General features: G+C 42.9%; 1 protein-coding gene across 1 annotated transcript in view; it reads left to right on the plus strand.

Annotated features, from left to right (window-relative positions):
* LOC106569206 (voltage-gated inwardly rectifying potassium channel KCNH2) overlaps positions 1 to 27,905 on the plus strand; it is a 78,917-nt gene that overhangs the window by 7,598 nt on the left and 43,414 nt on the right. Inside the window, exons 3-6 of the mRNA XM_082960685.1 lie at positions 16,526 to 16,684; positions 18,040 to 18,261; positions 18,414 to 18,671; positions 18,882 to 19,093. Coding sequence (XP_082816811.1) covers positions 16,526 to 16,684; positions 18,040 to 18,261; positions 18,414 to 18,671; positions 18,882 to 19,093 — 851 coding nt within the window. The remainder of the gene's footprint in view (positions 1 to 16,525; positions 16,685 to 18,039; positions 18,262 to 18,413; positions 18,672 to 18,881; positions 19,094 to 27,905) is intronic.

A 27,905-nucleotide genomic window follows, 5' to 3' on the forward strand; every position in this document is an offset into this window, starting at 1 on the left:
ATCTCCCTGCTGCCTAAATCTCTTTGGATCGTAGAACAAGCCCAATTTAATCTGCTTTGAAATATGATAGTGTAAAGTTACCGCATGGTAAAGCTTTCTTCCAGGGTGATTGAGGCTCAAGGTAACTTTGGATATGATGACATCTCCCTGTACTGGGATGAGTATTTTTAAGCAAGCAATCTGCATTTAGATTACTACTAGCAGTTTGAAGTAGTAGCAGTCAATTAAATGCATGCTCATTGTTGTGCTTCTAGTAAATTATTGGATGTATTGTCCTTTCAAACTGGGCTCAAAGTCAAAACAGCTGTGTATAGTATATTATGTACAGTTGAAGTCGGAAGTTTACATACTGTAACGGCTGTCATATAGAGGGGACCAATGCGCAGCGTGTTGAGTGCTCATTATGATATTTATTAACTCAAAGACAAAATAACAAACGATCAGAATACAGTTCTGTCAGGTACAGAGACTAAACAGAAAATAACTGCCCAAAAACACAGGTGGGAAAAACCCCCTACTTAAATATGATCTCCAATTAGAGACAACGAGGACCAGCTGCCTCTAATTGGAGATCATCCCAAAAAAACCAACAACATAGAAATAGAAACATAGAATTTAAACATAGAAAACATCGAAAACCACCCAAAAACACCCCCCCTGTCACGCCCTGACCTACTCTACTATAGAACATGACATCTTAGAAGGGTCAGGACGTGACACATACACTTAGGTTGGAGTCATTAAAACTCGTTTTTCAACCACTCCACAAATTTCTTGATAACAAACTATAGTTTTGGCAAGTCTGTTAGGACATCTACTTTGTGCATGACACAAGTAATGTTTCCAACAATTGTTTACAGACAGATTATTTCACTTATAATTCACTGTATCACAATTCCAGTGGGTCAGAAGTTTACATACACTATGTTGACTGTGCCTTTGAACAGCTTGGAAAATAACAGAAAATGATGTCATGAGTTTAGAAGCTTCTGATAGGCTAATTGACATCATTTGAGTCAATTGGAGGTGTACCTGTGGATGTATTTCAAGGCCTACCTTCAAACTCAGTGCCTCTTTGCTTGACATCATGGGAAAATAAAAATAAAAATTGTAGACCTCCACAAGTCTGGTTCATCCTTGGGAGCAATTTCCAAACGCCTGAAGGTACCACGTTCATCTGTACAAACAATAGTACGCAAGTATAAACACCATGGGACCATGCAGCCGTCATACCACTCAGGAAGGAGACGCGTTATGTCTCCTAGAGATGAATGTACTTTGGTGTAAAAAGTGCAAATCAATCCCAGAACAACAGCAAATAACCTTGTGAAGATGCTGGAGGAAACAGGTACAAAAGTACCTATATCCACAGTAAAACGAGTCCTATATCGCCATAACCTGAATGGCCGCTCAGCAAGGAAGAAGCCACTGCTCCAAAACCGCCATAAAAAAGCCAGACTACGGTTTGCAACTGCACATGGGGACAAAGATGGTACTTTTTGGACAAATGCCCTCAGGTCTGAGGAAAGACAAATAGAACTGTTTGGCCATAATGACCATCGTTATGTTTGGAGGAAAAACCGTGAAGCACGGGGGGCAGCATTGGGGGGGGGGGGGGGGGCAGCATTGTGTAGTGGGAGTTCTTTGCTGCAGGAGGGACTGGTGCACTTCACAACATAGATGGCATCATGAGGAAGGAACATTATCTGGATATATTGAAGCAACATCTCAAGACATCAGTCAGGAAGTTAAAGCATGGTCGCAAATGGGTCTTCCAAATGGACAATGACCCCAAGCATACTTCCAAAGTTGTGTCAAGGACAACAAAGTCAAGGTATTGGGGTGGCCATCACAAAGCCCTGACCTCAAACCTATAGAAAATGTGTGGGCAGAACTGAATAAGGGTGTGCGAGCAAGGAGGCCTACAAACCTGACTCAGTTACACCAGCTCTGTCAGGAGGAATGGGCCAACCTTCACCCAACTTATTGTAGGAAGCTTGTGGAAGGATACCCAAAAGTAATTTAAAGGCAATGCTCCGAAATACTAATTGAGTGTATGTAAACTTCTGACCCACTGGGAATGTGATGAAAGAAATAAAAGCTGAAATAAATCATTCTCTCTACTATTATTCTGACATTTCACATTCTTAAAATAAAGTGGTGATCCTAACTGACCTAAAACAGGGATTTTTTTTTACTAGGATTAAATGTCAGGAATTATGAAAAACTGAGTTTAAATGTATTTGGCTAAGGTGTATGTAAACTTCTGACTTCAACTGTACATAGAGAGAGGATAAATCATTTCCGTTGACATCCTATGTTGAGTCAATATTTAGGGTCCAGTTAGCTGTACTGAAGTGTAACTATAGTTGCTAGGGACTCTTTTGGAAGAAGCTAGCTAGCTAACGAAGAACAACAAAGAATATCTAGTTAACAGAAGAAAAGAAAGAGAAAATCAGGACAGAAGAAAAAGGATATCAAAGTGAAACAGTTCTCTAAAGACACAAGAGACAATAATACAAGAAACAACACTTCTGTAGCTTGTCAACTATGTGTCTGTCTATCCCTGTTCTCTCCTCTCTGCACAGGCCATACAAACGCTTCACACCGCGTGGCCGCTGCCACTCTAACCTGGTGGTCCCAGCGCGCACGACTCACGTGGAGTTCCAGGTCTCCGGCAGCCTCTGGAACTGCTGGTCTGCAGCCAACAAGGCTGAGTTCATCTCAGCCTATGCTACCCTCCAGTCCCTAGACTTCCTGGCGCTGACGGAAACATGGATTACCACAGATAACACTGCTACTCCTACTGCTCTCTCTTCGTCTGCCCACGTGTTCTCGCATACCCCTAGAGCATCGAGCCAGCGGGGTGGTGGCACTGGAATCCTCATCTCTCCCAAGTGGACATTCTCTCTTTCTCCCCTGACCCATCTCCTCATTTGAATTCCATGCTGTCACAGTTACCAGACCTTTCAAGCTTAACATCCTTATCATTTATCGCCCACCAGGTTCCCTTGGAGAGTTCATCAATGAGCTTGACGCCTTGATAAGTTCCTTTCCTGAGGATGGCTCACCTCTCACAGTTCTGGGTGACTTTAATCTCCCCACGTCTACCTTTGACTCATTCCTCTCTGCCTCCTTCTTTCCACTCCTCTCCTCTTTTGACCTCACCCTCTCACCTTCCTCCCCTACTCACAAGGCAGGCAATACGCTTGACCTCATCTTTACTAGATGCTGTTCTTCCACTAATCTCATTGCAACTCCCCTCCAAATCTCCGACCACTACCTTGTATCCTTTTCCCTCTTGCTCTCATCCAACACTTCTCACTCTGCCCCTACTCGGATGGTATTGCGCCATCCCAACCTTGGCTCTCTCTCTCCCGCTACTCTCTCCTCTTCCATCCTATCATCTCTTCCCTCTGCTCAAACCTTCTCCAACCTATCTCCTGATTCTGCCTCCTCAACCCTCCTCTCCTCCCTTTCTGCATCCTTTGATTTTCTTTGTCCCCTATCCTCCAGGCCGGCTCGGTCCTCCCCTCCTGCTCCGTGGCTCGACGACTCACTACGAGCTCACAGAACAGGGCTCCGGGTAGCCGAGCGGAAATGGAGGAAAACTCGCCTCCCTGCGGACCTGGCATCCTTTCACTCCCTCCTCTCTACATTCTCCTCTTCTGTCTCTGCTGCTAAAGCCACTTTCTACCACTCTAAATTCCAAGCATCTGCCTCTAACCCTAGGAAGCTCTTTGCTACCTTCTCCTCCCTCCTGAATCCTCCTCCCTCTCTGCGGATGACTTCGTCAACCATTTTGAAAAGAAGGTTGACGATATCCGATCCTCGTTTGCTAAGTCAAACGACACCGCTGGTCCTGCTCACACTGCCCTACCCTGTGCTTTGACCTCTTTCTCCCCTCTCTCTCCAGATGAAATCTCGCGTCTTGTGACGGCCGGCCGCCCAACAACCTGCCCACTTGACCCTATCCCCTCCTCTCTTCTCCAGACCATTACCGGAGACCTTCTCCCCTTCCTCACCTCGCTCATCAACTCATCCTTGACCGCTGGCTACGTCCCTTCCGTCTTCAAGAGAGCGAGAGTTGCACCCCTTCTGAAAAAACCTACACTCGATCCCTCCGATGTCAACAACTACAGACCAGTATCCCTTCTTTCTTTTCTCTCCAAAACTCTTGAACGTGCCGTCCTTGGCCAGCTCTCCTGCTATCTCTCTCAGAATGACCTTCTTGATCCTAATCAGTCAGGTTTCAAGACTGGGCATTCAACTGAGACTGCTCTTCTCTGTGTCACGGAGGCTCTCCGCACTGCTAAAGCTAACTCTCTCTCCTCTGCTCTCATCCTTCTAGACCTATCTGCTGCCTTTGATACTGTGAACCATCAGATCCTCCTCTCCACCCTCTCCGAGTTGGGCATCTCCTGCGCGGCCCACGCTTGGATTGCGTCCTACCTGACAGGTCGCTCCTACCAGATGGCGTGGCGAGAATCTGTCTCCGCACCATGCGCTCTCACCACTGGTGTCCCCCAGGGCTCTGTTCTAGGCCCTCTCCTATTCTCGCTATACACCAAGTCACTTGGCTCTGTCATATCTTCACATGGTCTCTCCTATCATTGCTATGCAGACGACACACAATTAATCTTCTCCTTTCCCCCTTCTGATAACCAGGCGGCGAATCGCATCTCTGCATGTCTGTCAGACATATCAGTGTGGATGACAGATCACCAGCTCAAGCTAAACCTCGGCAAGACGGAGCTGCTCTTCCTCCCAGGGAAGGACTGCCCGTTCCATGATCTCGCCATCACGGTTGACAACTCCCTTGTGTCCTCCTCCCAGAGTGCTAAGAACCTTGGCGTGATCCTGGACAACACCCTGTCATTCTCCACTAACATCAAGGCGGTGACCCGATCCTGTAGGTTCATGCTCTACAACATTCGCAGAGTACGACCCTGCCTCACACAGGAAGCGGCGCAGGTCGTAATCCAGGCACTTGTCATCTCCCGTCTGGATTACTGCAACTCGCTGTTGGCTGGGCTCCCTGCCTGTGCCATTAAACCCCTACAACTCATCCAGAACGCCGCAGCCCGTCTGGTGTTCAACCTTCCCAAGTTCTCTCACGTCACCCCGCTCCTCCGCTTTCTCCACTGGCTTCCAGTTGAAGCTCGCATCCGCTACAAGACCATGGTGATTGCCTACGGAGCTGTGAAGGGAACGGCACCTCCATACCTTCAGGCTCTGATCAGGCCCTACACCCAAACAAGGGCACTGCGTTCATCCACCTCTGGCCTGCTGGCCCCCCTACCTCTGAGGAAGCACAGTTCCCGCTCAGCCCAGTCAAAACTGTTCGCTGCTCTGGCACCCCAATGGTGGAACAAGCTCCCTCACGACGCCAGGACAGCGGAGTCAGTCACCACCTTCCGGAGACACCTGAAACCCCACCTCTTTAAGGAATACCTAGGATAGGATAAAGTAATCCTTCTAACCCCCCCCCCCCCTTAAAAGATTTAGATGCACTATTGTAAAGTGGTTGTTCCACTGGATATCATAAGGTGAATGCACCAATTTGTAAGTCGCTCTGGATAAGAGCGTCTGCTAAATGACTTAAATGTAAATGTAAATAGTTGGGTTTCAGTGCCTACACTAACCCCCCAGCTAAAGCACATTGATATGGTAGTAATCCCTCCCTAGTTGCTTCTCTGTGTGAGGCACCACATGAAGCACAAGGACACACTGGCACATTACACTGGTCTCTCCTGTGGTTTGTGTGTAATTGGCTTTTCAATTTGGGAGCAGCGTGTTTTCGCGCCATGTCTTTTGGCTGCCTTCCATCCACGAGACAGAGATTTGGGACTGGAACTCCTGAAGATTCCATCCTCTCATTATTAGCATTAGAGCAGAAGACTTGGAAGAGAGTAATGATTTCTATTTGGGTCATTATTATGGGACCTTAATCTGGTTTAGTAGTGGAGGATAAATGCTAAATCCTGTTAAAGGGGGATAGGGCCAAGCCAAGCTGGTAATTATTACAGGAAATTAGTTACTGTGGCTCTTTCACTCTTTTCCTGTAGAATCACCATAGTCAATAATCCATATTTAAAGTCTTGGTTATCATGATGTCCTGTACTACAACCAGAGCATTCAACCCATGAAGTAATTTATGATTTTTATAAGGATCCCCATTAGTTGACGACAATGGCGACAGCTAGTCTTCCTGGGGTCCGTGACATAATGAAAAAGACCACAGACAAAAATACATTACAATTTACATGTATCTAAAACATTAGCATGGACATTAGAGACACTTAATCTAAAAATTAAAACTATAGTTATGCTAAGAGTAGCACACTTGTCTTGGTAAAGTCTATTGGCTATACAGTACAGAGAGAGCATTTGCCTGAATTGATATGTGTGTTGAGATATATGATATACTATACTGCTCTGGATAAGAGCGTCTGATGCATGACAAGACATGTAATATGTTTTTTTGAAGGTTGTGAGTTCATTCCCTCGACGAGTCATATGAAAGACATAAAAAATGGGACCTGATGCGTATCATCTTGGCACTCAGCATTAAGGAGATAGATTTGGGGTAAGGCACCGCGATAGACTAGGGTCCTGTCCTCGGGGTGTACTTGTACGTCAAGCTGCCTCATGCTACAGAAACAGGAGATGGGTTCCTGCCCTATTAGCCGTTCTGGCTCGCACAAGCTAAGGCTACTTACTTACTATTTCTTTAGCTACTGTATGAGATGGAAGCCCCCATGAGGATAATAACATGTGTCATATAGACATATGACCACAACTAAACAGAACTTAATGAGATCCTTTTTCGGGTCTAAATCAGAATGCTATGGACATATTACACGTCCAAAAATATATTTACACTAATGTTATTGTCATAAGAATGATGTTGTTGTATAAACATATCTCATGGAGTGATTTCTTCACGCTAACCTGTGAATTGGTGTATGTCACTATTTTGACGTTTCCAGACATACTGTAGCCTACAGCCTTCCTGAAGTTCTCATTCAAAACAAGTCACGATTCAGTGATATTTCTCTGACGTCATACGTTGACGGATGCATACAGTAGGAGCAGAACAGGATATATTATAAATCTGCAGTGCAATTTCTGCCACAGGCCGCAGTGTGAGTCGTTTATTACTACGTCTGGGCATGGGGTAATGAAATTGTCCCGCTGTAATGGGAAGAACAGTATCTACTCTAAACTGGGGTTCTGTTATACTGGCTTGTCACTGAAATAAACCAATCTCGGAAGTCCGATTTGGGAAACGACTGTTTCTTCCAACTATGGCTTATGTCACAGTTCAACGTACTGTAATACCAAAACTACTTTTAGTGTTAAGTGTACAGTTATTTTCTTCTTGAAAAGAGTGTAGTTTGAATGACTGTCTCTTCTTAACTCTAAGGTTAGCTATTAGAAAGCCCATTATTTTGTAACGATCAGAGGGGTTCTCACTATGGTTGAATACCGGTGACTGGGATACCGAGTTAGAGGTTGACACAGGAGTGAAAATTCATTCCCGTGCTGTCTTGATCCTGCAACAGTTCTATAACCCCAGAACTTTCCCATCCCGATTTAAAATCAGTCCTGTCCCATGCTCATGTGTACTTGTAGTAATCTGAAATATCTTCCTCTGTTAACTGCTCGTCTGTTTGTCCCCTGCTCTGGGGGTTTCCACTAGCCCAAGCAGGTGGCACTATTATTCCTATTATGTCATCTGTGTCCAACTGGACTGTATTTTGAAATGTTTTATTTCACCTTTATTTAACTAGGCAGTTAAGTCAGTTAAGAACACATTCTTATTTACAATGACGGCCTACCAAAAGACCTCCTGCAGGGACAGGGGCTGGGATTAAAAATAAATAAAATAAAAATATAGGACAAAACACACATCACGACAAGAGAGGCAACACTACATAAAGAGAGACCGAAGACAAGTATGCAGCTGGCTGTACACTACTGAGGTATAATAAGAACTGGAGACTGCATCCAAGATGTCTACCCGTTGTTTTCAAGGTAATCTATTGATGTTCGCATACGCCGATTCATGGATCGTCTATATTCGGGTTGCATCTGGTTTATTTACATTTACATTTACATTTAACAGACCAACATCACATGCACACTAGCACACAGTGTGCACCGGGAGCAGCTCGAGCAGTGATGACGTCATCACATCATCCAAAAACATGGCAGACATTGGATGAATAATAACAATTAAAAAGAATCTGCCTCTGCAACAATTATTTGAATAATTGAATGGACGTTTTGTGCACAAAGGTGATGTCTTATTAGGAATTTTCAAATCTGACTTCTCTATGTGGCAGTGTATGTGTAACCGACCTGAAATGGCTAGCTAGTTAGCGGAGTGTGCGCTAATAGCGTTTCAATCGGTGACGTCACTCACTCTGAGACCTCTGAGACCCCTTGCTCTTCAAGGGCCGTGGCTTTTGTGGTGCGATGCGTAACGATGCTTCGAGGGTGGCTGTTGTCAATGTGTGCAGAGGGTCCCTGGTTCAAGCCCAGGGCGGGACGCAAGCTATACTGTTACATTGGTGCCGTGACCCGGATCACTGGTTGCTGCGGAAAAGGGGGGTGAGTGTAACCGATGTGAAATAGTTAGCGAGGTGTGCGCTAATAGCGTTTCAATTGGTGACGTCACTCGCTCTGAGACCTTGAAGAAATTGTTCCCCTTGCTCTTCAAGGGCCGTGGCTTTTGTGGCGTGATGGGTAACGATGCTTTGAGGGTGGCTGTTGTTGATGTGTGCAGAGGGTCCCTGGTTTGAGCCCAGGTAGGGGCGAGGAGAGGGACGGAAGCTATACTGTTACATATGGAAATTCTCTTTCTGGGCCGGGCGTCTGTTAAACTGCAGTACAAAGACTGCTGCAACCTGTTTGGCTCAAGTAGCATTAGCCACTCTAGCGTGGTGGAAATTGTGTTTTATTAAAGGTGCAATATGCAGAAATCGCTCCGATTTTTATTAAGTAAACTATATTAGGCCTACACACAGTTTTTGTTGGTTGCAATGCTCCACACATGACATATTTCTAACCCATCTGCCCCCCTCAGTTTATAACTATTCCTATGCTGCCCATTCCTGTGGGCTGTCGATTTTGTCCCATCCTGTCCCGAACTTGACTCTAGGACCTCACACCCATTCCAAGACCTGCGGGAGGGAGGGAGAGCGGGAGAGAGAGAGGCCTGGGAGACCTTTTTTAGATTTAGGTCTGATGATGAGCTGAGCTCCCCAGTCTCTCCCCTTAATTACTCTCTTTGGTTCACTTGACCGTTTTGACATTAAGCTTCATAATAAACACGCTGAATGCCGTGGAGGGTGTTTTTAAACGTTTGAGAGCATTTTGTGTAAAACAAAATAAAGTTGCATAGGCATATAGGGAGTAGGGATGAATATTTTCCCGAAAATCCACCAAGTTTCAATACCGAAAATAATTCATATTTATCCCGATAGTCCCAGGAAATACAGCAACAATCGGAAGTGCCCATTTAAAACCAAGATGGTCACTATGCCAGGGTTCTCCCCAAATCACGGCTCTGCTACACTACACCCAGGGGGGCGTCCGGCCTTGCCATCAGACAGGGAGGGAATGCTTCCTTTTAAATCAGTGAAAGCTGCTATACTGCCTGTGTTGCGGTTGTGTTGAGTCATGTCCAATGGCAGCGTCGAAGCTCAAATGCAGAGGTTCAATTATTGATGGCTATAAAGACACACGCCCAAATCTATATTTCATTTCAGAATGTATAAAAATTAGGCTCAGGGTTGAGGGTTTGGTTAAGGTAAGGGTCAGTTTTAGGTTTTTACTAGTCGGTTTAAGCGTCAGCTCTCTCCCGAGATGGGTGCTGTGCCACCTTGTCGGCTTGGCCGTGCCACTATGTAAAGATTTCAGAGCCCGGGGGAACACTCTCCCAGACGGGTGCGGACCGGCCGTCATTTGGAGCGCCCCTAATCGCGCATCCGCAGAGGCTCGCCGAGCACGCTCAGGCGCCAGCGCCCCGAGACAGAATATCTCCTATATTTGGCTAAATCTAGCTGATGATTATACAGATACTGTAGATGAAGATGAAGAGTGGAAATAGTTTAAATATAAACCCACTGGGCACACACTGGTGTAAACAACGTTGTTTACACGGCATTTCAATGAAATTACATTGAACCAACGTGGAATAAACGTTGAGCTGACGTCTGTGCCCAGTGGGAAGGTATCTTATTCTTAACGAGGACCAACTCTGTTTTAAACATATCCATATCTACTCTCAAACCGTTTGTTATTCACACATTCTCTAGTGAAGCTCTCATGGGCAGCAAGTACGAGACAGCGGGGATAATGTTATAGCTGTGTTTTGGCATGCATAGGCGAGAGACGTGCTTTGATAATGCTTTACAACCTAACTGGATTACAGAATAAAGTTAGGAATTTTCATGTGAGACAGGAATCTGCATTTTGGGTTTCAGTGGTATTGGGATTGGATAGGGAAATAGCCTTGGCTCTAGGACAGGAGAGCTGGCTCTCCTCACAGATTTCATGTCTGTGACTTAGATGCCTATGAAGTGAATTGTGCATTGTCCTATAAAATGTGTGACTGTCTGAAGAGTCACAATAACAGCTCAAAGAGGTACATGTTATTTTATAGGCTATACTGTAGAGGTTTCCTGTAGAGTTTATTAACTGCATTCGGGTTGTGTGTGCAGTCTGGCAGTGTCAATTATGCGCGTGCTTTGAATTTATTGCGACGTTGTGTGAAGTAAATACGTTAGGCTAAAGGCTTCTATGCGACAACCTGTTTGGATAATGTGCTATTACATTTTTTTGCTAATCTGCTGCTATGCATGTTGTATATTTTGTGGAATTGCATTAGTGCGAAATTGGGGAAAATATGTGGAAGGACCACTCGGCTGTCCTGTACTGTGAGCTTGTGTTGCCTACATCCTCGCGGCTGAGACATTTCCCCTTCACAATAACAGCACTTACAGTTGACTGGGGCAGTTCTAGCAGGGCAGAGATTTGAAGGAAAGTGGCATCCTATGACGGTGCCACGTTGAAAATCACTGAGATCTTCAGTAATGCCATTCTACGGACAATGTTTGTCTATGGAGATTGCATTGATTGGTGCTCAATTTTATACATTAGGAAAGAGTTTAGACCACATCACTTTTTCCACATTTTATGTTACTGCCTTATTCTATAATTTATTAAATAGTTTTTCCCCTCATCAATCTTCACAATTTTTTGCAAATGTATAAAAAAATCAAAAACTCAAATATCATATTTACATAGGTTTTCAGACCCTTTACTCAGTACTTTGTTGAAGCACCTTTGGCAGCGATTACAGCCGCGAGTCTTCTTGGGTATAAAGCTACAAGCTTGGCACACCTGTATTTGGGGAGTTTCTCCCATTCTTCTCTGCAGATCCTCTCAAGCTCTGTCAGGTTGGAGGGAGAGCGTCGCTGCACAGCTATTCTCAGGTCTCTCCAGAGATGTTCAATCGGGTTCAAGTCCGGGCTCTGGCTGGGCCACTCAAGGACATTCAGAGACTTGTCCCGAAGCCGCTCCTGCGTTGTCTTGGCTGTGTGCTTAGGGTCATTGTCCTGTTGAAAGGTGAACCTTCGCTCCAGTCGGATGTCGTAGCGCTCTGGAGCAGGGATCAAGGATCTCTCTCGACTTTGCTCCGTTCATCTTTCCCTTGATCCCATCTAGTTTCCCAGTCCCTGCCGCTGAAAAACACTCCCACAGCATGATGCTGCCACCACCATGCTTCACCGTAGGGATGGTATTGACCAGGTGATGAACGGTGCCTGGTTTCCTACAGATGTGACGCTTGGCATTCAGGCCAAAGAGTTCAATCTTGGTTTCATCAGAGAATCTTGTTTTTCATGGTCTGAGAGTCCTTTAGGTGCCTTTTGGAAAACTCCAAGCGGGCTGTCATGTGCCTTTTACTGAGGAGTGGCTTCCATCTGACCACTCTACCGTAAAGGCCTGATTGGTGGAGTGCTGCAGAGATGGTTGTCCTTCTGGAAGGTTTTCCCATCTCCACAGTGGAACTCTGGAGCTCTGTCAGAGTGACCATCGGGTTCTTGGTCACCTCCCTGACCAAGGCCCTTCTCGCCCGATTGCACAGTTTGGCCAGGCAGAGTCTTGGTGGCTGTAAAGTAACAAAATGTGTAAAAGGTCAAGAGGTCTGAATACTTTCCGAATGCACTGTAGCTACTAGAACTAACGCTTTAATAAATTGCTACAGTCGTGCATTACGGTGTACAGTCAGCAGCAAGCAATTTGGCAGTTACACCAGCGGGCCCCGGTGGCAATAAATTAATAAAACTAAAAGCTTACCTTGACTTGGAAGAGTTCCAGTGTTGGATAGCCATCGCCAGGTAGCTAACATAGAATGATTCTATGTTTGAGCCAGGTGTTTGAATAGGCTAAACTAGCTAGCTGCATTCGACGCCAGCTAAGTAAGTGAAAGTAAAAAATATATACTATTAATTCTCTCTTGCTTCTCTTTCATTTTAAAAGAAATTAATTTGTTCAAAACTATTCAACTATTATCTTTTGCTCTCTTTGAGTCAACTACTCACCATATTTTATACACTGCAGTGTTAACTAGCTGTAGTTTATGCTTTCAGGACTAGATTAATTCTCTGATCGTTTGATTAGGTGGACAACATGTCAATTGATGCTGCAAGAGCTCTGATAGGTTGGAGGACATCCTCTGGAAGTTGTCATAATTACTGTGTAAGTCTATGGATAGGGGGTGAGAACCATGAGCCTCCTAGGTTTTGTATTGAAGTCAATGTACCCAGAGGAGGACAGAAGCTAGCTGTCCTCCGGTTACACTATGATGCTACCTTACAGTGATTCTGAGGCTACTGTAGACCTTCATTGCAAAACAGTGTGTTTTAATAAATTATTTGGTGATGTGAATATATTTACTATAGTTTTATCTAAAAAGGATCACTTTTTTTATGTTTTACTATTTACATTTTTCTGAAATTCACTGAGTAGGATGGTCCTCCCCTTCCTCCTCTGAGGAGCCTCCACTGATTTAAACAGTTATGACAGTTATTTTATTTTCACGACGGTCTTCATCCATAACCGTTGGTTACATGGTTATCCGGTAATTCTGCCATCCCCAGCCCTGAATTGATGTTGTGTAGTAAAATATAATGCAGATCAATAACATCAGAGATGTGGAAAGTGTGATGTTAGAAAGATGCTGTGGAAGGCTCAATGTAAGGCACTCACACCAACCAGATTAATTTTCTATGGGTGAGGAATGACCCCACACACTGTAAATCTCACTGAGCTATTATTGGCTGACTCCTAAGGTTATTATTAGGTAGAGTGATGATGACTTACAGGGCGTTGTGAATGGCTATTATGAGTGTACATTAGTCATGTCTAACTTTTCATAGATGTGTGTTCACACGTAAAGCCAAATTCCGATAGTGTGATTCTTTTTTTGGCTCTAAAATAACTGTATATTTCTGAAGGAAGGATTGGCTCAGTGGTTGTTGGTGCTTTATTTTTAGCAGGTCAAAGGTATCCTCGGAATCCAAACTAAATCAAACTGTTTGACTATTGTTGAAGTGAAACATTGTTTCAGTGGGATTTTGTGGATGGGCCAAAGGTGGATCTGTCTTAAAATCTGTTTTAGAGGAATTCTTGTTTTCCTTTTCTTAGGTATTCGATAGAGAACCTCACACAAAGTAATTGTTTTTTTAAGGGCTTCACATTGATGAAGACTTCTTATTTCCAATAGGGCCCAGGTCCTAGTCTCTATCTCTAATTCTCTTCAGTGAGAACAATGATGACTTCCTTCCACAACTACTCCTTGAAGTTTGCAGTTGTCTAAAAAACATTATTTTTCTCAAAACAAATTTTTGATACCCTTTAGTGTGTGTGCTTTACTGTATTTATACTTGGTTTATCGCTTTCCAACAGGAAAAGTTCAAATATCACTGGATGTCTTTAAGTGTCATCTTCATGAACAGTATCCACACCTAGTATCAATCATTAGTACCCAGTCAATGATCCAATCCAGTGTCCACACTTGTGACGAATTTGATTTTGTGAATATTTAATATATTATTTTTCTTTGTTACTCTGTCTAGAAGGCCAGCATCCCGGAGTCGCCTCATCACTGCTGACGTTGAGACTGGTGTTTTGCGGGTACTATTTAATGAAGCTGCCAGTTGAGGACTTGTGAGGCGTCTGTTTCCAAACTAGACACTCTAATGTACTTGGCCTCTTGCTCAGTTGTGCACCGGGGCCTTCCACTCCTCTTTCTGTTCTGGTTAGCGCCAGTTTGCGCTGTTCTGTGAAGATACACAACGTTGTACGAGATCTTCAGTTTCTTGGTAGTTTCTCACATTAGAATAACCTTCATTTCTCAGAACAAGAATAGACTGACGAGTTTCAGTAGAAAGTCTTTGTTTCTGGCCATTTTGAGCCTGTAATCGAACCCACAAATGCTGATGCTCCAGATACTCAACAAGTCTAAAGAAGGCCAGTTTTCAGCTGTGCTAACATAATTGCAAAAGGGTTTTCTAATGATCAATTAGCCTTTTAAAACGATCAACTTGGATTAGCTATTAACACAACGTGCCATTGGAACACAGGAGTGATGGTTGCTGATAGTGGGCCTCTGTATGCCTATGTAGATATTCCATAAAAAAATCAGCCGTTTCCAGCTACAATAGTCACTTACAACATTAACAATGTCTACACTGTATTTCTGATCAATTTACTGTTATTTTAATGGACCAAAAATGTGTTTTTCTTACAAAAACAAGGGAATTTCTAAGTGACCCCAAACTTTTGAACGGTAGTGTATATCAGACGGACTCATTCTCAGCTGCTTATCTGAGTTGGGCACTGCTGGAATGCAAGAGCTGTCTGTCATTGATTTGTCATTGTTCCTCCATCACTTAATGATATGCATTCATGCAGGCTAGATGAGTAGTATTATTGGCTGAGTCTAGCATGTATATCCATCATTGTGTCAGGCATCTCTCATCTCTGGTCTTGGCGAAGTTTTAAATGGTTTGAACAACTCTGCTGTCCCCTGCCTGCCAGTGTTATTGCAGACAGAGAAGAAATAGTGGAGGAACAGACAGATCAATAGTTCAGCTCTCTCCTCAGGCTAATATGTAAATATTTCATGAAGGGAAAGAGAGAGAGAAATCTCCAATGAGTAATTCAGAGTTTGTGATGATGAGGGAGAGGTAGGGTGGAAAGAAGAAAGAGAAGGGGCGGGGAGAAAAAAACTGAGATGGAGAGAGAGGAAAAGAGAGATGGGAGGGGGGGATATAATCCTATAATTTATTTTGGTTTATATGGTGCTTGTGGTCTTCATGAGAAGTATGATCCATTTTCCATATTGCCCCTGATAATTGTCCTTGGCTCTTTGTAATATAATCTACTGATCCCCTGCAGGTGCAGAAAATATGATATACATTATGCTAATGTTTATTTAAAAATGTTCACCAGTAGTCTTAAAAATGTATTTAGGTCATTTTTTTCCACTTGAACACTTTTAATTCCAACCAGTGATTTCAGTAAAGTCCCTTGAAGACCTTCACTCAGTTTTTGATAGGGTCACCATTGTTATTATACCTAGCAATTGAAGTATTCTCAGGTGTGCTCCACATGTAAAAGGTGACTAAACCAATGTGCATATAAATCTGTATAGATTTAGGATGTGGTGCGTCCCGGAACAAAGTGTTCAGTAGCAGATGGTTTTGCAGTACAGTAGATGACTGTGTGATTTCAATGAGATGAATTAGGCAAGATAAGGGGCCATGTTAGAGCTCTAATCCGGGAGGGGATGATGATGATACAGTATATTCCTACTGTTCCTGTCAGGCCTGTCCTATGTGTCCTTCCTGCTAACCCGTTATCTGACTACCTCCTCCCCATCCCTCCACAGTCAGTCAGTGACCTCTCTCTCTCTCTCTCTCTCTCTCTCTCTCTCCCATTCTCCCAGGGGAAGCCAGATTGATTTGGCTCCTGGCATAGCTGTAGCGCTCTGCCAGGTGGACGATGTGGAGGAGTCAGTGCCTCTCTCTCTCAGCAAATTACATCAAAAGACGTTATTTCCGTTATTATGGAGCCTATTACAATACTATCCTGAATATTGAATGATAACAGCAGATCATTCATTTTTGTTGAATTCAATGTGAAATCAACAAAATATATAATCATCTCATTGAATTTAGGTTAAAAGTTGTAGGACAAAAATACGAAATGCCCTTAAGTTGACGACTTTTTGCAAATCCAATCAGTTTTCCACGTTGATTCAATGCCATCACATTGATCGTTTTTTTGAATGACGTGGAAACAACATTGATTCAATCAGTTTTTGCCCAGTTGGCCATCTGCTGTTGTGTGTCTTTCTCTAGAGGAGAACTTTGGTATGCATTCATGTGCTTTAAAATACAGGTGTTTTCTACTTTGGTGGTGATGTGTGTGTCTCTGTGTTCAGGTATGTGTTTCTCCTGTAAAATTGATGTGGTGCCAGTGAAGAATGAGGATGGCTTGGTGATCATGTTCATCCTCAACTTTGAGCTGCCCACTGATCCACCTATTCCCAGCTCCCCGACCAGAGAGCTCAACAAGCTGCCCATCCCCTGGCTTCCCCTAGGTAAACAATGAAGATCCTCTGTGTGGAAAACCTTAAAAAATCTAGTTCTAGTAAGTCAGGAAGAGATTGAGGTAATGAGTGGGGTCCAGAGTTTTTAGGGTACAGTATTTTTCTCTTGGGTACAAGAAGATAGAAATGCATATCTTGCACCTTCAGAGGTACACATATGATCTCACATGGTACTGTTCGGTACCATTTCCGGTATGTGTGGATAATGTACTGTATTATAATGGTCCATTTTTGTACAATCATTGGAGGCGTGGCTTAGTGGGGCGTGGATTTCAGTTTGTTCTTTTTGGCCACCTGTGAGTGGAAGTGTTTAAGTGGTCTCTGTTTATGTTAATTAAAGTTGAGCTTTTTGGCTTTCAGTTCTGAAGTCTTTATAAAGGCTTACATGAGAGACAACAAAGAGCTCTAATTAATATTGTAGTGACCTTAAAACCTCTTAAGGATCTGACCTTTTTTTAAATTTTCGCCTAAAATGACTTACCCAAATCTAACTGTCTGTAGCTCAGGACCTGAAGCATATTCTTGATACCTTTTGAAAGGAAACACTTTGAAGTTTGTGTAAATGTGAAATTAATGTAGGAGAATATAACACATTAGATCTGGTAAAAGATAATATAAAGAAAAAAACATGCGTTTATTATTATTTGAAATGCAAGAGAAAGGCCATAATGTATTATTCAAGCCCAAGGACAATTTATATTTTGGCCGCTAGATGGCAGCCGTGTATGTGGAAAGTTTTTGAATGATCCAATGAACCATTGTATATCTGTTCAAAATGATGTACACGACTGCCCAAATGTACCTAATTGTTTTATTAATACAATTTCAATTTCATAATTGTGCACTCTCCTCAAACAATAGCATGGTATTATTTCACTGTAATAGCACCTGTAAATTGGACAGTGCAGTTAGATTAACAAGAATGTAAGCTTTCTGCCTGTATCAGATATGTCTATGTCCTGGGAATTATTTTGTTACTTACAACCTCATGCTAATCACATTAGCCTACGTTAGCTCAACCGTCCCATGAGGAGGGGGACCGATCCCATAGAGGAAGGAAAAATCCACCAAAAATAATATTTAGTTCTTATTTTAAAAAAAATAAAGGAACAAACTTTTAACCTCAAACTGGGTACAATTATGTACCTATAACTAATGGCACAATGGACACAGGGTACCACTACAGTCACATGCGTTTGTACCCCTTTAAGTACAATTCAGTACCTTTTTTTCTAAGAGTGTAGTAATTAATTAAGTCATTGTTTTACTAATGATGTTGGTGTGGTGTGTAATGCAGTCAGAAACCTATCTCCTTTTCCCTCTGACCTTTCCCCTCTGACCTGCAGCACGTCGGCATAGGTTCCGCCTACCCTCCGCCCTGCTCCGCTCCCTCAGCAGCAGTAAACATTCCCTGGAGGATGACTCCGAGCTGGGCCACCAGCGGGACCGCTCTGCCCTGGGGCATGAGTCTGTAGCCCTGGACAAGCTGCTGTCCCTGCCAGAGCGGCGGCGGCTGGGGGGCACCGGGGTACTACTCTGGGACGAGGACCAGAGGGCCTTGCTGGGAGGTGAGTAGTCCTGTGTGGCTCAGTTGGTAAAAGTATCATGCTAGTAATAACATGCTTGTGGGCTTGATTCTCACTGTGGTCAAATACAAAAATATATGCACTCATTGTAAGTTGCTTTGGATAAAAGTGTCTGCTAAATGGCATGTTTATAGGTGACCCCGTCTCTCCCACCGGGGACCCCTCTGATGCCCCTCAAGCCCTGTCCCTGGCCATGGGCTTCTCCCAGTCCTCCCCCAGGCTGCACTGCCTCTGGGTGGACGAGGAGTGTGGCTCCAACTGCAGCGTGATGCCCAGCCGCTCCTATGAGAGCCTCTGCAGCCCGCTGCACGCCTCATCTGTGGACGGCATCAAGACACGCAGGGGACGGTCCAGCTGGCACGGGAAGCTCCAGACGCGGCCCAGCAGCACAGGTAGAGGACATGTATGGGACACACGAAGGAGGTTTAGGGCGCGGGTGGCATAACGAAATTTGAGGATCAAAGAACATGTAATTGATTAATGCTTGTCTTACATTTATGTTCCATCTGTTCAATATCTCCTTATGCTGTATCTTGCACTCAGCACATTCAACTCTTAAGTCACAGGCAATGAAATATCCATCTATATTTATTCCTTCACAGGCGGAATGAAGTCCAGTCTGCGTAATGTTACATCTGACTCCACGTCTGACCCCAACCTGATCCGCTTCCGGACCTTAAGTCACGTGACCCAGCTCAACCCACTGGACAACAGGCCAGACCCCCTGGTGGCCCTCCCGTCTGCGGAGATTGACATCATCGCCCCCTGTAAACTAATGGACCGCACACACGGGGTCACTGAGAAAGTCACTCAGGTTAGTCGCTGCTCTTCTCTTACTAGTGGATGTGTATGGATGAGATGACACTATTTCATGACAAACTGCAGTATCGAGAGGCTTTCACAGACACCTTGCTCCTTAAGTAGTCTGCCATTGCAGTATCTGTCCTGAGGGTGGCAGCACTATCCAGATAGGTTTGCTCTAAATTCAATCGCTGCTGGTGAACTTGTCACTGTAGAGTACAGAGGTTGACGAAATGACAACATGGTTATATTGCAAAACATGGAGTCGGTTGCTTTTGTATTGTGCCTCAATCAGCTTATCAACTAATTTAAGTGATTTTGTTGAACAAAGTCACCTCACAAAGTGCTCAGGTCTAAATCAAAAGGCCTGAAAACTCTCACAGACCCTATACACCAGCATCACTCTAGGACTAGGAGTGAAGATGCAGCTCAGAGCATCTTCAATTTCAAATGGAAGCATTTACGTTTCTTTCAACACTAATGTTTCTTGTTCAAACACTTCAGGCGGTTGGACAGAGCTGAAGCGATATTATACACAGTGTAGCAGCCCAGTAACACACTGTAGCAGGCTTGCAGCCCACCACACCACCTGGGAGGAGTTTGATTAATCCTGCCTAATGGAGTGGACAGCTGTGAAGAGAGAGATATGATGAGGTTCACTAGTCATGGGGCCTTTTCTCATTTGGGCTAAAGTCTCCACCGTTCTCTCTCCAATGTGACCCGGAAACCAAGTGGTTGAGTGGTTGAGGAGATGTCAATTCGTTAGTAGGAAAACTGAAGAGTGTCCATGGCCTTTTCTCAATTGGTTTGCTTAACTCTTGTGTCCTCTCTTTTCCGTTCTCTGGCCTCCTTTTGGAAAAGGTCAGAGGTAATCGAGGAGAGGTGGCGAGGAGAGGGAAAGTAGTCAAAAATGCACTTTTATGAAATGAGACTCTTATTGATGTTTACAGGGTGGAATCCTAAAATAAATGTCTAAAGTGATAAAAACATCACTTAGCTAGTTGTGCAAGTCATTTTATAGATAAAAGGATACCGTAAATTCCGGACTATAAGCCGCAACTTTTTTCCCACGCTTTGAACTCCATGGCTTAAACAATGACGCGGCTAATATATGGATTTTTCCCGCTTTCAATTATTTTTTCTCCAAAAAAACACATTCTGTGACTTGCTCAGTTTTTTGGCGGCATGAAGCTTTCATTACACCAATGAAATTGCCGAACGGGTTAAGATCAAACAACTTTTTTGTTTACTGTTTGGATTAAATCGAGCGCTCTCAAACTTCCCATCATTCTGATTACGGTAGTCATTTTGTCACCCTCATCATGGCAAAGACACGGAGAAATGCATATGATGCAGCTTTCAAGTTGAAGGCGATTGATCTGGCTGTTGGAAAAGGAAATAGAGCTGCTGCACGGGAGCTTGGTCTTAATGAGTCGATGATAAGACGTTGGAAACAGCAGCGTGAGGAATTGACTCAGTGCAAAAAGACAACTAAAGCTTACTGCTAATTTTTTATTTTTTGTTACAAGCCGTGTTTCGTTAAAGCCTATTTATTTTTGTTACAAGCCGTGTTTCGTTAAAGCCTGTGTAAAGTTCATCTGTTTCAATGTACCGGTAGGCACCTGCGGCTTATAGACATGTGCGGCTTATTTATGTTCAAAATAATATTTTTTACATTTTTTAATTCAGTGGGTGCGGCTTATATTCAGGTGCGCTTAATAGTCCGGAAATTACGGTAAGTAGAATTTCGTTTTTTTATGTTTGCATGCTTTTCTCCTTTGAGAAAACAGCTGATTCAAAGAGAGTGTGGCAGATTTCCAAACTTTTTTCGCGAAGGACTCAGGTAGCATACACTTGCAGTGGTGTAAAGTACTTAAGCAAAAATAATTTAAAGTACTACTTAAGTCGTTTTTTGGGGTATCTGTACTTTACTATTTATATTTTTGACTACTTTTACTTTTACTTCACTACATTTCTTAAGAAAATATTGTACTTTTTACTCCATACATTTTCTTTGAAACCCAAAAGTACTTGTTTCTTGCTTAGCAGGACAGGAAAATAGTCAAATTCACTCACTTATCAACCGAACTGGTCATCCCTATTGCCTCTGATCTGGCGGACTCACTAAACACAAGTGCTTTGTTTGTAAATGATGTCTGAGTTTTGGAGTGTGCACCTGGCTTTCCGTAAATTAAAAAAACAAGAAAATGGTGCCATCTGGTTTGCTTAATATAAGGAATTTAAAATGATTTATACTTTTACTTTTGATATTTAAGTATATTTTAAACCAAATAATTTTAGACTTTTACTCAAGTAGAATTTTACTGGGTTGACCTTTACTTTTACTTGAGTAATTTTCTATTAAGATATCTTTACTTTTACTCAAGTATGACAGTTGGGTACTTTTTCCCCCACTGTAGAATTGTACTTCCTCGCCAAAAGGAGGCTATCGATGAGGGGAGGACCGTCAACCGTTTGCCTACTAACGAATTGACACTATCCTCGACCACTCGACCACTTATTGTTTTCCAGGTCACAGAGGAGAAAGGACGGAGAGATGGCGGAAGACAGACTTGTCCAAATGAGAAAAGGCCCTCCACTCCTCGAAAGCCACTTTTCATCGAGGACGGTCATGTATACCCTACATGAGTCCTTCGCGGAAGTGTTTTGAAATCTGCCACACCCCCTTTGTTTCAGCTTTTGTTTTGTCGGAAGAGAAAGCATGCACACGTTTAAAACGATAATATTGTTTTTATCTATAAAGTGTTGTGCACAACTAACTTAATTTGTTTTAAGCACTTTACACATTTGTTTTGGGATCCACACCTATAAACGACATTTGCCTGATGACGTGCGAGTGGAGAAGCAGAATCTCATTTCATACAAGCGCGTTTTCGTCCACGTTCCCTCTCCTCGCTTCCGCTCCCTGATTACCCTTGACCGTTTTCAAAAGGAGGCGAGAGACGACAGAGGAAAGAGGATGGAGGAGTTGAGAAAATCTAATTGAGAATAGGCCCTGTGTGTATTGCCTAATACATCTGTGTTACAATGGTTGCCCCATGGATATTAATTCAAGTCACGCTGACCTTTCACCATTATGGTCTTTGACCCTCTGTAACTTTCATCATCATTCACGATTAATTCAGGATTATCCGCAATCATGGTAGCATCGACATTAATGTAGAAGTGCTTAGAAACATATTCTATTATTATCTACAATAGAAGTGTCTCCAAAATGACACAATATATTATTTACCATTCATTTCTATTGGTCACAAAATAATCTGAAAACACAACCAAAACAAACTGCAAATGCATCCAACAAGTTTGTAGAGTCACAAGCTTGATGTAGTCATTGAGTTCCAGGAATATGGGACCAAATACTACGCTTTTGACTATCTCATTTATAAGAATCTTTAGGGGTGTCTATGATTTTCACCCCTACTCCTTTGAGAACATTTTTCCTTGTTGAACAAAATCTCTTTCTCTGAGCAATTGTATTAGTATGAAATAATATAATTTTCACCCCAGAAAATTGAGTAGAATATTGCTCAGTATTTGAATTATTTACATTGTACATACAAAAGTATGTGGACAAGCCTTCAAAATAGTGGATTTGGCTATTTCAGCCTCACCCGTTGCTGACAGGTGTATGAAGTCGAGCACACAGCAGTGCAATCTCCATAGGAAAATATTGGCAGTAGAATGGCCTTAGTGAAGAGCTCAGTAACTTCTAAGGTGGTATCATCTTAGGATGCCATCTTTCCAACAAGTCAGTTCGTCAAATTTCTGCCCTGCTAGAGCTGCCCCGGTCAACTGTACGTGCTGTTATTGTGAAGTGGAAACGTCTAGGAGCAACAACGGCTCAGCCGTGAAGTGGTAGGCCACACAAGCTCACAGAATGTGACCGCTGAAGCGCGTAATGCGTAAAAATCGTCTGTCCTCGTTTGCAACACTAACTACCGAGCAGTGGAAACGTGTTTTCTGTAGTGATGAATCACGCTTCACTATCTGGCAGTCCGATGGACGAATCTGGGTTTGGCGGATGCCGGGAGATTGCTACCTGCCCAAATTCATAGTGCCAACTGTAAAGTTTGGTGGAGGAGGAATAATGGTCTGCGGCTGTTTTTCATGGTTCAGGCTAGGCCCCTTAGTTCTAGTGAAGGGAAATCTTAACGCTACAGCATACAATGATATTGTAGACTATTCTGTGCTTCCAATTTTGTGGCACCAGTTTGGGGAGGCCCCTTCCTGTTTCAGCATGACAATGCCTTCGTGGCCAAAGCGAGGTCCATACAGAAATGGTTTATTGAGTTCGGTGTGGAAGAACTTAACTGGCCTGCACAGAGCCCTGACATCAATCCCATCGAACACCTTTGGGATGAATTGGAACGCCGACTGCGAGCCAGGCCTAATCGCCCAACATCAGTGCCCGACCTCACTAATGCTCTTGAGGCTGAATGGAAAGCAAGTCCCCGCAGCAATGTTCCAGCATCTAGTGGAAAGCATTCCCAGAAGAGTGTAGGCTGTTATAGCAGCAAAGGGGGGACCAACTCCATATTAATGCCCATGATTTTGGAATGAGGTGTGCAACGAGCAGGTTTCCACATACCTTTGGTCATGTAGTGTATTTCCTACAGTCATTATTGCTGATCTTTATCAAGGGTGTCAATAATTCCAGACCCCTCTGTACATCTACAGTTGAAGTCAGAAGTTTACATACACCTTAGCCAAATACATTTAAACTCCGTTTTTCACAATTTCTGACATTTAATCCTAGTAAATATTCCCTGTCTTAGGTCAGTTATGATCACCACTTTATTTTAAGAATGTGAAATGTCAGAATAATAAGTGATTTATTTCAGCTTTTATTTCTTTCATCATATTCCCAGTGGGTCAGAAGTTTACATACACTCAATTAGTATTTGGTAGCATTGCCTTTAAATTGTTTAACTTGGGTCAAATGTTTCGTGTAGCCTTCCACAAGCTTCCCACAATAAATTGGGTGAATTTTGGCCCATTCCTCCTGACAGAGCTGGTGTAACTGAGTCAGGTTTGTAGGCCTCCTTGCTCGCACACGCTTTTTCAGTTCTGCCCACAAATGTTCTATAGGATTGAGGTCAGGGCTTTGTGTTGGCCACTCCAATACCTTAACTTTGTTGTCCTTAAGCCATTTTTCCACAACTTTGGAAGTATGCTTGGGGTCATTGTCCATTTGGAAGACCCATTTGCGACCAAGCTTTAACTTCCTGACTGATGTCTTGAGATGTTGCTTCAATATAGCCACATCATTTTCCCACCTCATGATGCCATCTATGTTGTGAAGTGCACCAGTCCCTCCTGCAGCAAAGCACCCCCACAACATGATGATGCCACCCCCGTGCTTCACTGTTGGGATGGTTTTCTTCGGCTTGCAAGCCTCCCCCTTTTTCCATCCAAACACAACGATGGTCATTATGGCCAAACAGTTCTATTTTTGTTTCATCAGACCAGAGGACATTTCTCCAAAAAGTACGATCTTTGTCCCCATGTGCAGTTGCAAACTGTAGTCGTTTCTTTTATGGCGGTTTTGGAGCAGTGGCTTCTTCCTTGCTGAGCAGCCTTTCAGGTTATGTTGATATAGGACTCATTTTACTGTGGATATAGATACTTCTGTACCTGTTTCCTTCAGCATCTTCACAAGATCCTTTGCTGTTTTTCTGGGATTGATTTGCACTTTTCCCACCAAAGTACGTTCATCTCTAGGAGACAGAACGCGTCTCCTTCCTGAGTGGTATGACGGCTGTGTGGTCCCATGGTGTTTATACTTGCATACTATTGTTTGTACAGATGAACGTGGTACCTTCAGGTGTTTGGAAATTGCTCCCAAGGATGAACCAGACTTGTGGAGGGCCAGAATTATTTTTCTGAGGTCTTTGCTTATTTCTTTAGATTTTTCCATGATGTCAAGCAAAGAGGCACTGAGTTTGAAGGTAGGCCTTGAAATACATCGCCAGGTACACCTCCAATTGACTCAAATGATGTCAATTAGCCTATCAGAAGCTTCTAAAGCCATGACATAATGTTTTAGAATTTTCCAAGCTGTTTAAAGGCACAGTCAACTTAGTGTATGTAAACTTCTGACCCACTGGAATTGTGATACAGTGAATTATACGTGAAATAATCTGTCTGTAAACAATTGTTGGAAAAATTACTTGTGTCATGCACAAAGTAGATGTCCTAACTGACTTGCCAAAACTATAGTTTGTTAACAAGAAATTTGTTAAGTGGTTGAAAAACGAGTTTTAATGACTCCAACCTAAGTGTATGTAAACTTCTGACTTCAACTGTAAGATGCTTCTAGCCCCTTCTTATTAATGGTTTCTCTTGCTTTTATACATGTCTTACTACTCGAAAGTCGTCTTAATTCTTACTCAAAAAACTCCCGTGGCTTATTTTTCAAATTGGCATGTTTTGTTTCTAAATGTCTGCGCAATAGTGAAGGTTTCATCGAGTTGTGAGATAGTACTTTTGACACATATAACACACTGTGAGGAAAAGCACCACTCCCAATATAAGTGAACCCCAAATCAATGTAGTTCTCATCGTATTTGCTCCTCTTCGATGGTCCAACGTCCCTGTCTGTTGTTCGGTACTTTCCCGGGTAAGGAGGCAGTAGCTCTTCGACTGCATCAAATTCACAAATTTCAGTGTCCATACTAGCTGGGCTAACAACAAATTTAGAATTACTGATGCTGGCATTGGATGTGCTTGTGGAAGCAGAACAACTTGTGTCATCGACAGATGCAGGTGTAGTACTGCTGGTTGTAGCTGTACTACCAGTAAGCTGTTATGTGTCTCCTTGGAAGAGGGGGGCTTACTTTTTAAAATCATTTTTCCATTTTCGAGCAAACGGAATGAGCAGCAGCTACGTTAGTGGAATTCCCGCGAGAGAGTAACGGTTAATGTGATTGGATGTTTATTATTGGACTAGGCTACCTGTATTTGACATTGTGTTGTAATTTTGTTGAACACTAGATGTTTTAATTTGATTTTTGGCAGTGAAAAGAGGCTACTCAGATGAGGGAAAAAAACCTCACCCAAATGTATAGCCCCGTTGGAAAATATAAATGGACTGTTTGAATATGTGAAGAATAAAAATACAAAAATAAAAAATATATTTTTAAATGTCAATCACATTTTTATTTGGCCTACCCCAAACGGCATTGCGCGTACCCCAGTTTGGGAATACCTGGCCTAGTAAAAGTCCAGACCTAATCTCAATTGGGCAGGATTTGAAATGAGCAGTTCATGCTAGAAAACCCACAAATGTTGCTGAGTTAAAGGAGTTCTGCATGCAAGAGTGGCCCAACATTCCTCCACAATGATGATGTGAGAGACGGATCAACAACAACAAGAAGCATTTGGTTGCAGTCATTGCAGCTAACCAGCTAACCAGTTATTGAGTGTGTAAGGGGGCAATTTGTTTTTCACAATGGGGAATTGGTTGTTGCATAACTGTGTTAATTAAATAAATAAAATAAGTATCCATTTTTTTTTTCTTTGCAAACTCAGGTTCCCTTACCTGAAGATCTGTTAACATTTAGTGTCAAAAATATTCAAAAATAGAGAAAATCAGAAAGGAGGCAAATACTGTAAGTATCTTAGCTTGTTCCTTTGGTCTTAAGGTTGTCTCTTGTGACAGCCGAGCAGCTGATTTGGTTCTGGGTTCAAATTTGAGTCTGTAGGAAATGTTATAAAAACCATATTGTTTTGGCTGGAGCTTGTTATTTTTCACACAGTGTCCTCGGTCCTAGGAGCAGTGTTCTGGGATGTATGAGTAACTGAGGTGTTAGGACACCCAGGACACACAAATACAACCTCCAATCACACAGTGCTCCAATCAAAGTCACTGTGAGTCACCTATCTGTCTGGAGTTCACTGATTGTTCTGCCGACTTCAGTCTGAACTACAGCTTTGCGATGGTTGAAAGAAATTTGAAAGAAGTTTTGCAAACTAAAATGGAGACCTCCAGGTTTTCAGGGATGTTTAGCAGGGCTTCAGCGGGACTGTAGTTTATGTTTACCTCAAGCTCATGAATCATATATTTTTTTTACTGTACTAAATAAAAAACACTAACAGTGTTGACTGGAGTAGAATACGCTTAATCTCAACATATAGTAAATATTTTAAAGGCAGTGAAATACTGCCAGTAAAACTAAGCTGGTGACACTACTGTTGCATAGACACAGAAACACAGGTAATCCCTCCCTATAGCCCCAGAGTCTCATTTACTATAACAGTTCTCCCATGACATCAACAGTGAGCTAGATCTAGCATACCTATGCAGGGCATCGTCAATTAATTGTTAGCATCGTTCACTAACCCAGTCCTCACCCATCCTCAATTAATCGTTAGCATCATACGCTTACCCAGTTCTTCTCTCCCATCCATATTCAGAGTGGGGCTTATTATCCCAGTGAGGCAGAACAGAACAGCCTGGCTGGAGTTATAAGTCGGTGAGACAGTCCATGGTCATACAGATTAGTTATACTGTACTGCAGGAGGGCCTGGGCAGTCAAATCAATCTGTGAGCTGGGAGCTTGTTTACTACAGCAAACTTTAATTAGGTCTAGGGACAGCTGAGACATATGCATGCATAGAATTTATTTACACCCTGTACAGTGCACCGCAATGCTCTGGTGTGTTACTGTGGATGGATAGATTTACTGTACATGGCACAGAAATGTGAGGTGATTGTAATTCAGTATTGGATAAGAGACACCATAACTCTGCAAATATTTGTTTTACTTGATGAAAACTCAAGGCAATGATCAAATTATCAA

This window comes from Salmo salar, chromosome 14 (assembly GCF_965601325.2).
Source record: "Salmo salar chromosome 14, fSalSal1, whole genome shotgun sequence".
Lineage (NCBI taxonomy): Eukaryota > Metazoa > Chordata > Actinopteri > Salmoniformes > Salmonidae > Salmo > Salmo salar.